At 34.9% G+C, this 14,339-nt stretch overlaps 1 protein-coding gene across 1 annotated transcript in view; it reads left to right on the top strand.

The window, feature by feature from the left end:
* Positions 1–14,339, top strand: part of SH3BP1 (SH3 domain binding protein 1) — a 1,277,628-nt gene that overhangs the window by 716,737 nt on the left and 546,552 nt on the right. Inside the window, exon 8 of the mRNA XM_044063342.1 lies at positions 8,469–8,537. Coding sequence (XP_043919277.1) covers positions 8,469–8,537 — 69 coding nt within the window. The remainder of the gene's footprint in view (positions 1–8,468; positions 8,538–14,339) is intronic.

Genomic DNA, 14,339 nt, shown 5'->3' with positions numbered 1-14,339 from the left:
TCATTGGCTGGTACTTGACTTTACTAGAGATTAGGGATTAACTGATATTTTAGTTGTAAAAAACTTTAATTTAAATGCTTACAGATAAAAGTTACATTTTTCATCCTGTTTGCATACAGGACTTCTTCAGAAAAATGACACAGTTAGAAAATTTCAAAGTGTAATATTTATACAATGTTTATAAAAAACGCGCAAAATTCTTAATTAACGCTTATCTTCTTAAAGAAATATATGTACATATATATGCTAACAAAAAGACAAACAGAAAAAGAGACCGGACAGCTTCAATTTATACTAACAACTTCAAAGATCGCTTTATATGTATAAAAATATGTATATGCATGTGTGTATAATTATATACACATATTTATATTATTATATTATATCTCAATAGGGGAAATTGTATGAATATATATATATATATATATATATATATATATATATATATATATATATCTCACATGACCAACATTCAAATGCCCAATGATTTAATATTTCCGATATTCTGAAGATGTCGAATATACGGAAAATTGATTAAATGAATATTTAATAAATATTTGGATAAATATGTGCAAATATGCATATATAGATCTGTACATGTTTATACATATCAAAACATGTACTATGTCTATTGAATTTTTATTAAAAAAAATGTTATTAAAAATATTAAAAATGTTAAGATTATTAAAATTCAAAGATATGTTGTATATGGACATACTACATATTTTCTGTTATATATACACATATACACATACTTCCACACCCCCACAGACCCACCCACACAAACACATGCATACCCATACACGCACACACACATACAAACACACAAACAACCACAAAAGACTCACACCCCCACCAGCACAACCTCCACCTCACTTAATACACGATATATAAAAAAATGTGTAAATATGTCGTGTGTTATATGAATTTTATAAATTTATGAATTTTATAAAATGTGAGATGTATAATATTAAATAATAAATTATCAAATTTATAAAATGTGAAACAATTATAATATACAATAAAATATATACCAGTTGTGCCTTTGAATGTTTGTATGTGCACAATCTATACTTGCATTTCAATGAAAATTATAGAATGCTCAAAAGTTCTATATTGACAATTCATCAATTATTTACCATTCAATGTTTGATAACATCTTATAATAAAAAACTGTAATACAAAAAGAGTAGTTTATGTTGCAAAGTGCCAAGCATGTCCTTCATTTTATATAGGTAAAACAGACAGAAGATTAAGGGACAGAATATCTGAACACCTGAGAAGTATAACACATAAAAGGGAGGACAATGCTTTGGCAATGCATATCATAAGGCATCCACAACACAAATTTAAATTTAAGATAATTCAGCAAATCCAACAAGACGATAGAGGTGGGCCATTTACCCTACTATTGGAGAAAATGGAATTGATTTGGCAACTTAGATTGAATACCTTTGTGAACCCAGGTCTAAATGATAAATGTTCTATAATGTGCCTGTTGAGGTTGAGAAGTTTAGAAAGATAGGTTGTAATATATAAAGAGATTCCCAACAATAACAAAATAATAAAATATAATCTTCAGTATTATTATTAACAATTGGAGATATAAACAGTCCTTTATATAAATATTCATATTATATATTTCATATCTAATATATATAATAATATTTTGTATTTTATATATAAATTTTATAGGCTATAAAATTTATGGTATCATCGAATTATTATCATTTCTAAATTATGGATATAAATATCAATATTATATTTATTTAGAAATTTTCTAATTTTATGTATTTTTTTATTCAAATTTATCTATATATATATATATATATATATATATATATATATATATATATATATATATATATATATCGACATAGTGTTTTTTATTATAAGGTGTTATCAAACATTGAATGGTAAATAATTGATGAATTGTCAATATAGAACTTTTGAGCATTCTATAATTTTCATTGAAATGCAAGTTTAGATTGTGCACATACAAACATTCAAAGGCACAACTGGTATATATTTTATTGTATATTATAATTGTTTCACATTTTATAAATTTGATAATTTATTATTTAATATTATACATCTCACATTTTATAAAATCCATAAATTTATAAAATTCATATAACACACAACATATTTACACATTTTTTTATATATCGTGTATTAAGTGAGGTGGAGGTTGTGCTGGTGGGGGTGTGAGTCTTTTGTGGTTGTTTGTGTGTTTGTATGTGTCTGTGCATGTATGGGTATGCATGTGTTTGTGTGGGTGGGTCTGTGGGGGTGTGGAAGTATGTGTATATGTGTATATATAACAGAAAATATGTAGTATGTCCATATACAACATATCTTTGAATTTTAATAATCTTAACATTTGTAATATTTTTAATAAAAATTTTTTTAATAAAAATTCAATAGACATAGTACATGTTTTGATATGTATAAACATGTACAGATCTATATATGCATATTTGCACATATTTATCCAAATATTTATTAAATATTCATTTAATCAATTTTCCGTATATTCGACATCTTCAGAATATCGGAAATATTAAATCATTGGGCATTTGAACGTTGGTCATGTGAGATATATATATATATATATATATATATATATATATATATATATATATATATATATATATATTCATACAATTTCCCCTATTGAGATATAATATAATAATATATATATGTTTATATAATTATACACACATGCATATACATATTTTTATACATATAAAGCGATCTTTGAAGTTGTTAGCATAAATTGAAGCTGTCCGGTCTCTTTTTCTGTTTGTCTTTTTGTTAGCATATATATGTACATATATTTCTTTAAGAAGATAAGCGTTAATTAAGAATTTTGCACGCTTTTTGTAAACATTGTATAAATATTACACTTTGAAATTTTCTAACTGCGTCATTTTTCTGAAGAAGTCCTGTATGCAAACAGGACGAAAAACGTAACTTTTATTTGTAAGCATTTAAATTAAAGTTTTTTAGAACATTCCTCTGCAGTCCGGCCGTGATTCTTGTTTTTTCATTCGTTTGGATATAATATCGTCTTTCGATATTTTAGCTGTGACTGGGCTTTGATAGTTTAGTTTACTAGTGATTAGGCATTAGCTGATGGTTTACCAGAGCTCTGGCATTGGTTGATAGCTTACTAGACACTGGACACTGGCTACTAGTTTAACAGAGACTGAACGTGGCTTATAGCTTTGTTTAGAAGAGACTGTGTATGAGATGATCATCTACTACAGTTTGGGAGTTGCCTGATACTTTAATTTACTAAATAAGGAGTATTAACTGATAGTTTACCAGAAATTGGATATTGACTGTTAGTTTACAAGAAACATGACATTGGATGATAATTTAGTTTACTAGAGATTGTGCAGTGTTTGATACTTTATCAGAGAATAGGCATTGATTGATAATTTACCAGATGATGGACTTTGGCCGATTATTTAATAAAGACTGAGCATTGGTTAATAGTTTAGTTTATTAGATGCTGCACATTAGTTTATAGTTTACTAGAGAGTGAGCGTTGCCTGGTGATTTAGACTACTAGATAATCAACACTTACTGAGAGGTTAGTAGAGATTGGGTATTGGCTGGTAGTTTAGTTTCCTGCAGTTTTGCTTACTGGAGTTTGGGCATTAGCTGACAGTTTACTAGAACTTTGTCAATGTTTAATAGTTTATTAGACTCTGGGCATTTGCCTATAGTTTAGTTTACTAGAGAATGGGTAATGGCTGATAGTTTAGTTTACTAGAGAATGGGTATTGGCTCATGGCTTAGTAGATATTGGGAATTGATCAATAGTTTACTAGAGACTGGGAATTACCTGAGACTTTACTTGAGATTAGACATTAGCAAATTTATTTATTTATTTAATATTTATTTTACCAGGATAAAATCTGACTGGACAGCAGGTGCCCATTTTCAGCGGAGTCCTGGGAGAAAAGCACCAAGAAGTTACAGTGTGAATAGACAGGTGTTTACAGAGTGACAGCTGATTACAAATAAGGAGTTGGCTAACATATGATAGAATGCTAACATCAAAAGGCAGAAACAGTTAAATGCATAACAATCTAATAGTACAGTCAGGAGATCACATACCTTACAGTACTAGTACAGTAGGTGTATGCAAGGTATAATGTACATATTCACAATATTTACAAAAATTGTACAAAACACATGGGTGACAGTGTAGAGTGAGCATCAGAAGTAGGTACATATTTACAATATTTACAGATTATTCAGTGCACATGGGTGACAGTGTAAAGTGAGCATGAGAGGCATTGGGGGCAGTAAACTAGATACTGAGCATTGACTAATAGTTTAGCTTACAAGAGATAGGGCATTGAGACTGAGAATTGTTTACCAAAGACTGGTCAGTGGATGAGAGTTTCCCGGAGACAGGGCATTCACTGAGAGTTACTGAAGGTTGGGTATTAGCTAGTCATTTAGTTTACTAGACACTTTGTATTGCCTGATAATTTACTAGAGATCAGGCACTGGCTGATAGATTACAAAAGTATCAGGTTGAGAGTGTTAATGTTTCAAAATGAGTCTCACCAAAGTTCCTTTGTGACATTAAACAAATCCTTCCTGAATAAAATGTTGAAACATCATGTTAAACAAAGGTCTTAATCTCCTTAATCTCCTGTCCTTTTAGAAAATAAGTCAAGGTCACAGGAAAAAGGCCACACTTTCATGCCCAGCTTGGTGATGAGTCTCATTTTCACTAGCTGAAACTCATTCCATACTATTTAAGCCTGCTTAACTAGCGGGATATATGGCATTTTTTAGCTCCCATCAGAAAACTTTATCTAAACTGAAACAACCTTATCAAATATGTAGTGACTAAATCCCAAGTAGAGTGCATTTGTTTCCAGACTGAAAATGTAGAGCTGGTCTTGTATCTTACTTCTGGACCATTTCTTTCCAAGAACCATCTTCTAGCTTGAAAAAGGAGCCAGCATTGCATGATTCTGAAATGTTGTTTCTGATAGTTTGATTTATACTTCAAAAAAATAATCTTAATCAGTATATGTTTAGCAGTACAGTACCCTTCCTTCGTCTCCTAACATTTGGTTCTCCTGTTAGCCTCAGCTCATTCTGTCGTCCCTAGTTTTTGCATAAATACACTGGCTACATGTAAGTTAGTCAGCAAACTTATTGCAATGCAAACAATATACTTTAGTACATATAACACTAAGCTGCTTCTTGTGGGTATGTAATGCTGATGGGATGTGAACCATCATTTGTGACCAGAAGGAATTTGCCTTTTTACTCTCTGATCAAATTCCATACAGCCAGTGACTGCACATGATGATGCCCAGTAGAGGATGTGTACACACTTCTTTAGGCATGACTTCAGGGCAGCTGTACAAATGATTAGTGCTGCCACTCCAAACAATGACAAACTCCTTAGCCAGTTCACCAGGGCATCAATGCAGTACCAGGTTCCTCTCATGTGACAGAACTGTCTTCTGTCTTCCCAAAACAGTTCTCTCTTCACCAGCTCTCTAGTTGTCATCACATTTATCAAACCCACTTTGTCAGTAGTACAGTAAGGTTTTCAAACTCTACATGATGTAGCCAGCTTAAAATTGGCATTTCAGTATAACACAGTCGGGGACTCACAAATAGCAGATGTAAAACCACACCTTCCACTTTCTAGGTTATTTGGTTTCTGACTGCAATATTAACCAGTGAGGTCAGGGAAGCTACTGAAACCAGTATCATTTGTTTCAAAGAAGTGTTTTTTGGCGTGAAGGCTTGTTGGCTGATGTTTTCAAACATCAGCTGGTTATGTAGAAGAGAAACTGATCTGAAATGCCTGTTCTCTGAGATTTGAGTTCAAGAAATGATATTTCATGGCACTGTGTCACTTTTCAGAAATCTGTAAAAGTGAACATTTTGATGAAAACCAACTGGCCAAAAATCCATTTGACTGTAATTCAAATTTTTTTACCTTAATTTCCCCAAACAGGAAAATGTGCCTCTGTACCACTGATACAGATACAATCAACTCCATAGTCACTAAATCTTGGGTATAAGTGCATTTTTTTCAGTCAGAGTGAGCCAGTCAGTCTATTGGCTGCCATTTCCTTGACTGCTTATAGATGGAATGAAAAGTACTGAAACAGCTTTTGGTGGTAGTGAAGTTTTTCCTTTTCTCCACTTGTAGTTTGACCTCAGAGTAGTATATAGTATATATTATAGTTTTGAGGGTGAGGCTGTGGGTGTATCCTCTGACATGAGGGTTCTTGGCACCTAAAAAAATCTTGTGTTCTCCAAAATTTGTTTTAGCACAATTTTTTCATTATACCAGCATTCAGTAGAATGACTGTCGAGTGATCAACATGCTTCATTCTCAGAAATTTCCTTTGATGAGTTTCATATTCAACTTCTCATACAGATTATAATTATTATATACTGATGTCATGAAAGTGGCTAGAACTAATATTCTGTTTTTTAATGGAGCATTGCTCATGGGGGTTGCTTTCTCTTTGTCCAGGCTACATAAAGATGAAGATCTGCTTCCGCTGGTCAAGACTGTTGACTTGCATAACTAGATCTCACACGTCAGTATAACTTCTGATCAGCGCTTCAGATGTCTAAGAGATGAGTGCTTTTAGTTAGCAAGCATAACTTTTGTGCTGTTAACCATTTTTGATTCTGCTAAATGCTTAAGCACAAGGCTGCAGGACCCTTGTGCATACCTTGAATATTGCTATAAGACATTAGTTACTCATCCTGAGAGAAGGCACTGGAGTATAACAGATGCCTCTTATCCTAAGCTGTGATGGTCCTAAGAAGTCATTTGTAGATATAACAACACAGCTGTTAGAAGTCAGTAACAAAGGTGATACAGGAACTGAGTCAGTTATTTTAAGAAATGTTTCCCATAAAGACTGGAGATACAGCTCAACTGTCCAAATTTTCAGAGTATGTCCTGCATTTTGCCTCATATTTTCAGTCTGTTCCTCATAACATTTGTTGTTTTATGACAAAATACTGAGGACTGAAGTCACTAAATAATGATATCTATTTGAGTTTCAGAGTTCATATCCTTCAGAAAATGCATGTTAACACAAATCCTGTTATTCTAGCAATTTTCTAAGTTTATAAGAACTATATTTAAAATGTGTCCCTATTTTGGGGCTATTGTCTCTCCGTTTTTTAGGCTTGTTCAGATTTCTTGTGCTAAGAGGTGGAGAGGCATACTTGAAAAGTGACACGGATATGACTAGCTTATTTCTCTGTCTCTTTCTTCAACAGTTCCGGACTAAGAAAAAAATAATGGGGGGTTAAAGGCCTAAAATCAGGGACAATTTTCAAATATTGGTTTACCTTCGTATGTCCGTAAATGACGTATGAGAACGCATTATTGTGTGCCTCAAAACACGGAAAACATAACATCGAACATCACCAAAGTTTGAAAATCAAAATCTGGAAAACCGGATTCGATGATTTTCGAACTACAAAGTCAAATATACATCATAAGGCAGAGGGGCAAGCCCCCCTGCACCCCCCATATGGGGGCTGCACCCCCCCACACCTCCCCTACTTTAATATACTAACTCCAAGATCACACTACAGTGGGGGAAAGGGATCATTTCCTGATCCCCGCTATAGTGCAATCTGCACCCAAAATGTCGAATCTGCAATGAGCTAATGCCAATATGCATTCGCTCATTGCACATTTAGACAATTTTATTTTCTGAGTTTGTGAAAATTTGGGAACCTCCTTTTGACCTTCTTGTGATCGTGCATCACACACATATGAAGGTAAACCTTAAATATTACTTTATTTCACTTAAAAAGTTAATAGACCTACAGGTTTTATATCATTGCATTTTCTAAACAATGACCTGTAATGTCTGGCATTGCTGACCAACTGTAATCATCAATATTTTACCAGAAAATGAAAAATTTTATGGGGGACAGGGTATAAATATGAGGCAATGTCAGGGATATTGTGCAAAATTATAGGCAGTGGAGATGTATCTGACTAAAACATGCAATACCTCTGAAGGAGAAAGAACAGTACATGAATGCGATATTGTCAGGATAATAAGATGTTCCATGACCAGAGGATTAGGATGGTATAGGATTAATTTGAAGGGCAGGCATCTCAGAGGGAACTACAAGAATTTCGGAAAAATTCATGATGGTTGAAGGTACTCATACTTTGGAACATATGAGACGGTTGCGAGAGAAATCTGCCAGACAGGTATAATGGCAAAGAATCTTCTAAGGAAAAAACACACACACACACATCATCATTTTGAAAGTTTAGGCTCATTCCAACAGATGGAAATACCTTTCATCAGGAGAATGTTGTCAGTTCTACTAATAAAAGACTAAGTATATGTATAAACAACCTATTAAACATGTACGCCTGTCTACATATAAGTTTATCATCTACTTTCTATCATATACAGGATGAATACTCTGCTGATCTCTACCACTTCTCCACCAAAGAAGATGACTATGCCAGCTATTTTATCACTGTAAGTACTGCTGAAATGTAACTCTTTTATTACTGGAAACTGATATGGCGCCTTAAATACCTTTAACAGAACTGTTATTTCACTGCAGTTCTGAGACCCCAAGTACATTAGTGTTCTTCGCTTGTGAACTGATAAACAGCTTAACCTGCAGTACTACAACATAACTTGCAATATTTTGTTAAGTTGGTCAAGGGAATATGTATTTTTTCAGCTTCCACATCTTAGCCTATCTTATATGTTTAAAACAGTATATTTTACGAAGCACACTAGTTTGAATTTAATTACAAAACATAAGCAGCTTTTGAGTCTGGTTCTAGGAAAAGAGGTAGTTCCTCTCTCCATTCACAAAGCTGTTTCAGCCTTTTGCTGTGAAGTTATGTGATTTGCAGCTACAGCATTAATCCAGAATGAAACATCAGCATGCTAAATTTTGGGGAACTCATGTTCTTTGTCTGTTCAGCTCATTGCAATTCAGTGGCTCAGATTGTAGAAGAGCATTCCTCTTTTTTCAAGTTGCGGTAGTATTTTTGTAGTGTAGTTTAGCTGTAAAACACTACAAAAAATAAAGGGAAACCATAAACAGGTAGAAGGGCAGCAACTGGAGAGATTTGTTACTGTGAATAAAATGTTTTTCAGTATGAAAACATGATGGTAGTGTTCTCCATCCTCATCTGACGTATTATCATATTGTTACATGACTGATACCACAAATACTCTTACAGTGTGAGTCAGAGAATAACTATGTCTGTGCAGTGGTCTTACTGCATCACTGTTGAATAAACAGTTTATTAGTCTGTTACCATGATCACTTAAACCACATCAAACTTGAAACAAACCAGCGTTTATGAATTGTGCAAAAGGAAGGGCTTATGTGATAAAATGTGTTTTTAAAGTGCTCTTTGTGTGTGGATAAAACCAAATACATTCTGACAATAAAAAATCACTCTTTTGCAAGGGTAATGCAAAATTTACCAACATTGGCACAGTTTGGTCATAAAAGCAAAGTCCATAGAGCAAAGCCCAGATAACAAGTCACACAGTCTGGAGTAAATTCTTGTATTGCATACATACCCACTCTTGTAGAAAGTCATAAAGTAGGCGAATGAAGCCTGAGATAATCAAACCCTGTACCACAAGGAGTAGATTAATAACAGCTCACCTTAATCCTCTGAGCAGCCAGCTGCCACATAAATAAGTTAGCATACGGGTACTTACTGAAACACGCTATGAAGTGTTCATTAGTTCAAAATGTTACTGAAATGTAAATTACTTCAAAACAAAAGTAAAAATACAACACTGTATGTGTGACTCAGTGTAATGAACAATATACAAGATTTATAGTAACCTCTGAATATTGCATGAATAAAACAAGTCAAATTGAAAGAAAAAAGTATAAAATCATGGGACTGTGCTCAGTATTTTACACAAGTATTTACACAAACTTATTTTTTATTATTAGAAGTTATACTTCATAAGCAGCACACTAGAAAAAATAATCCCTCATTTAGAAACCAAAACTAGTTACCTGCTTCCACAATACAGTGTGGGTTTTTTTGTTAAGGAAAGCTGTAGGCCCCACCTTTATGAAAGTATTGTCAGGACCTACTAATACCCAAGCACTTGATTACACCAACCAATCTGCTCACATGTTCCAGGTAAAAGAGCAAAGTCCAGCCTCTTTTTCATATGTTCAGGTGTCAAAAACAAAGGCTCACCCAACTATGTTGGTTCAACAGTCAAGACCAACTACTTCCTTAAAGATGAAAGTCTGATAACTGGTTATCAAGTCTGCAGCATTTTTTGTCCTTAAATAAGACAACCATTTTGTTTGAAAAAAGCCTTACATAACCACTTCATATTATTAATTTTACTCGTCTCACTCTGAAAAAAGTTTAACTAATTTAATGTTGCTGTCACAAAAGGAGATACTGCCAGCTCCAATAGCTGGAATTTTGTAAAATAATTATTTGTCGTTTGTGAATATTAACATGATTTATATAGAAGTGTAACAAAAGGGAGGTACTGCCAACAAAGCTGTCTGGAATTTTGTAAATGGCTATGTGTCATTTGTGAATGTCACATGCTTCATGTAAGGTACTTGTGCGGCAGATGTATTAGAACTGTATGTCATATTGTACAGACGTGCTGAAGAGATATTTTGTAAAGTACTGAGCAAAAATGTATATACACCATTGTCACTGTTTAGATGCATGTATTTTAACAATGGAAACTGCAACACAAGAAGTTAACTTCAGAAGAATAGTTGAGATTTAATTACTTTATGGCTAGGCCATAAAAAGAGATGTTATCTTTCAGTTTCAGTGCAACGGGAGACATAATATATAGAACTAGAAGTTTCTTGTATTAACTTTAAATGCGAAGAAATGTAAATTATTTTATGACTTCCACCATTTGCCAAAAGATCTGGGGTCTATGTATTTTTACAGATAGATGCTGAATGCTACCAGATGCATCAGTGGGGATTTTCACCTGGGTAGAGTCAGATGATAAGAAGTGATGTCATTCTGCAAGGTATCCCAGCAGTAATATTTGGTATATTAATTTAAGAACTCTCTGAGAAAGAGACTGGGCATTTTGTATTTTGTCTTTGACTTGAGAAGAACATCCACTTACCACATCTGCCTTGTTGCTCTGTAAATAAGTTAACTAGGCTACAATAATTTCTCATAGATACAGTCAGGAATATAGTGAAGTATAGCTTAGATATTTTCTTTATTTATTTGAGACTGTCCTGCAATGTTGTTTTACATATTTCCTGTGATTTTGAACTTTGTTGTAACTGTATTTACTGAGTATTTTCTAGTTCTTTTATTATTAAATATAGTTAAACCTTTCATTGTGGCTGATATTTGTCAGACATATTTAAGTTCTGAGAGTACTTGCATATTTATTTGGAGACACTATGGGCCACTCCTAATAGCCTTGCTCTTGGTCAAACTACCATTTGGATTAGTTGTAACATTACACAGTTAAGATTGGACACCCTTTGTTAAGGAAGCAAAAAATGAACCCATTGTTGAATAATAAACCATTTACTAACAGCCAATTGAGCGCTTTTGTTAAAAAACATTTAACAGGAACTTCTTCAGAACTGATACCTACTCCCCTCCCTACTCATGAAATCTATACAATTTTGAAACAAAACACCCTCTTTAATTAATTAATTAATTAATTAATTAATTAATTAATTAATTAATTGTCAAATCAATCATTTCAAAACAAACTTGTCATAACTAACATATAATAAAATAAATAAACTAAAAAACTGTTAGCATCATAATATCTAAGTTTTAAAACAGAATTAATGGACACTGTTTCATTCAAACCCGGATAATTAGCAGCATGTACCCTGTTATGTCTCTGGAAATCCCAGGCCAATAAAAGTTCTACATAATACATCTCTTTCTATGCTTTATGCCCATATGACCTGCAAAGGGAATGTCATGGGCTGTGGCTAGAAATGCCAGACAGTAGGCTCTGGGCACTACCAACTGCTGTATTCTCTCACCCTCTAGCCCTCCCTCAGGGGTCCACTTTCTATACAGTAACCCTTTGTCCCAGTATACAGATTTCTCCTTCCCTTGAGAATCATGTGTCTCACTAGCTACCTTCCTCATGTCTTGTAATGTAGGGTCTGAGAGCTGAGCCTATCTCAACTCTCTCTTTGTAAGCCTTCCCAGCTCCCCTACCACAGGAAGTCTGATATTCTCTGAAAGCAGTGCCTCACTGTCAGCCTGGGTACTATTAGTCAGTCATCTCTGCCTGTGCAGTCACTCTGTCCAAGGGAACATCAGTACCCACAAGCAGCTGTGGCTCACTTTCAGTCTCACTGCTACAGGGTAGCACCCTCTCTGAACTAACCACCACACCAGTCCTGGCTTCAAGTCCGTGGACTGTTTGGGTTTCCCTCAGGCTACAAGACTCACACGCTTGTCTCCAAGCCTGACTGCATGTCACTGCATGCACACAAGGTACTGCATTATCAAAATCATTCCTTATCGGGACATCTGCAGGGATTCCTCAAACACACCTACTAACTGGCTTCCTTTTCCACCCTCCTAGTCAAGGTGAACCCTAGCCAAGGGTAATTGGAATGGGGTCCCTCCTAAAGCTCTGACTGGCGTAGACTGTCCAAGCAACTAGTGCTCCTCTTTGACCATTGCAGGCTTCACAATGATTAAATAAAATCCAAAATGGCTTCAGGTATACTAAGGTGCCCAAATAAATAATAAAAGTTGAAAATGAAATAAGGCACCCAAGTTACACACTGGAAACTATATACAATAACTCTATTACAAAAATAAGAACAGAGAGATGAGCGCTTTCACAACTTAGCGTTGCTTCATCAGACAATTGTCTGATGAAGCAACGCTAAGTTGTGAAAGTGCTCACCTCTCTGTTCTTATTTTTGTAATAAAGTTATTGTGTATAGTTTCCAGTGTGTAACTTGGGTGCCTTATTTCATTTTCAACTTTCACAATGATTAAGTCAGAGGCTGTGTCTCTCTTAGCAGTGACTTCTTTTCCATTTACTAAGATAGGATATAACCTCTCAAGACAACATACTGCTGGCATTCTGTCATTTCCACTTACTGGCTCTCCCACCTTTTGTTCCCCACCTTATCTCCATGGACATCTATATGCTACATGACCCCATTGGTTGCATTTGAAACCTTTAACCCTTGGTTCTGGACGTATACCCAGAGTAGTGGCTTCCCCTTCTACTGGTGGACTCTGTTGGGGCAGTCTAGGCTGCCAAACATGGGTTTCCTTAGACCCATGAACAGCACTGGGTATCTCTTTACTGTGCAGTGATGCCCTGCTTGCTAGGTATAGGTCTCCCTTTTTCCCCAACTCACCTGCTGTGTTACATTCTGTATCTGCTAACCAGATTCTCATGTCCTCAGGCAAAGTGCTAAGGACTTGTTCCTTCACCAAAAGGTCTGTCTGCCCTTCAAAACTGGTGACCTGATACCCACAAACCTACCTGTGAAGATAAGTGCTTAGTTCAGCAATATATTCACACACACTTTCATCTATTTTGCGTCTATGCTCACAAAACCTTTTCCTATAAGCTTCAGTTGTTAACTAAAAACACCATAAAAGACAAATTTTAACAGTATTATAATTTAGGCAAGTAGTATCAGACAATTTAAAAATAACAGTTGCAGCTTTATCATGGAGTATGCAGGTCAGGAACCGTACCCAGAGCCTTTGGTCAGCACTGTACTGTTTACATACCCTTTCAAACATATGAATAAAACTGTCAAAATTATCACCCACTGTAAATTGTGGAATACATTTACTGAACTTTGTGGCTTCTGGTATTCAGTTACTCCCTTCCCCATTACTTCCATGACCCTGGCGAACAGTCAGCATCTCCTTCTCATGTTGCCTCTGCCTCTCATTCTCCTCAGCTTCCAGACATCACAGTTTCTCATTTTCCCCAGCCTCCAAACATACCAGGTTTCTCCTTTATTTTCCTCAGTCTCCAAACATCTCAAGTCCTTCTGCTGTTTCTGTTTCCAAATGTTTGGCCTCCAGTTCAAGTCTCTATAACTCCAGATGGATATTCAAGTCCTCTGTGGAAAGGTTGAACTGTCCATTTTCTGAGAGTTGTACATCTCCAAGGCCAGTCTGGTTATCCTCCTGATTGCTGGGCTGTGATACAGCTGTACCCAAGGCTGCAATTATTTCTGCTTTAGTCAGATTGGCATGCACAAGTCCTTTAGCCTGGCACATTTCAGCCAACTGGCTCCTTGTCAGTTTGACATACTCCTTT

The sequence above is a fragment of the Protopterus annectens genome, chromosome 1.part0 (assembly GCF_019279795.1).
Source record: "Protopterus annectens isolate FY-2018-M chromosome 1.part0, PAN1.0, whole genome shotgun sequence".
Taxonomy (NCBI): domain Eukaryota; kingdom Metazoa; phylum Chordata; order Ceratodontiformes; family Protopteridae; genus Protopterus; species Protopterus annectens.
This window is presented reverse-complemented; position numbering and strand designations above follow the sequence as displayed.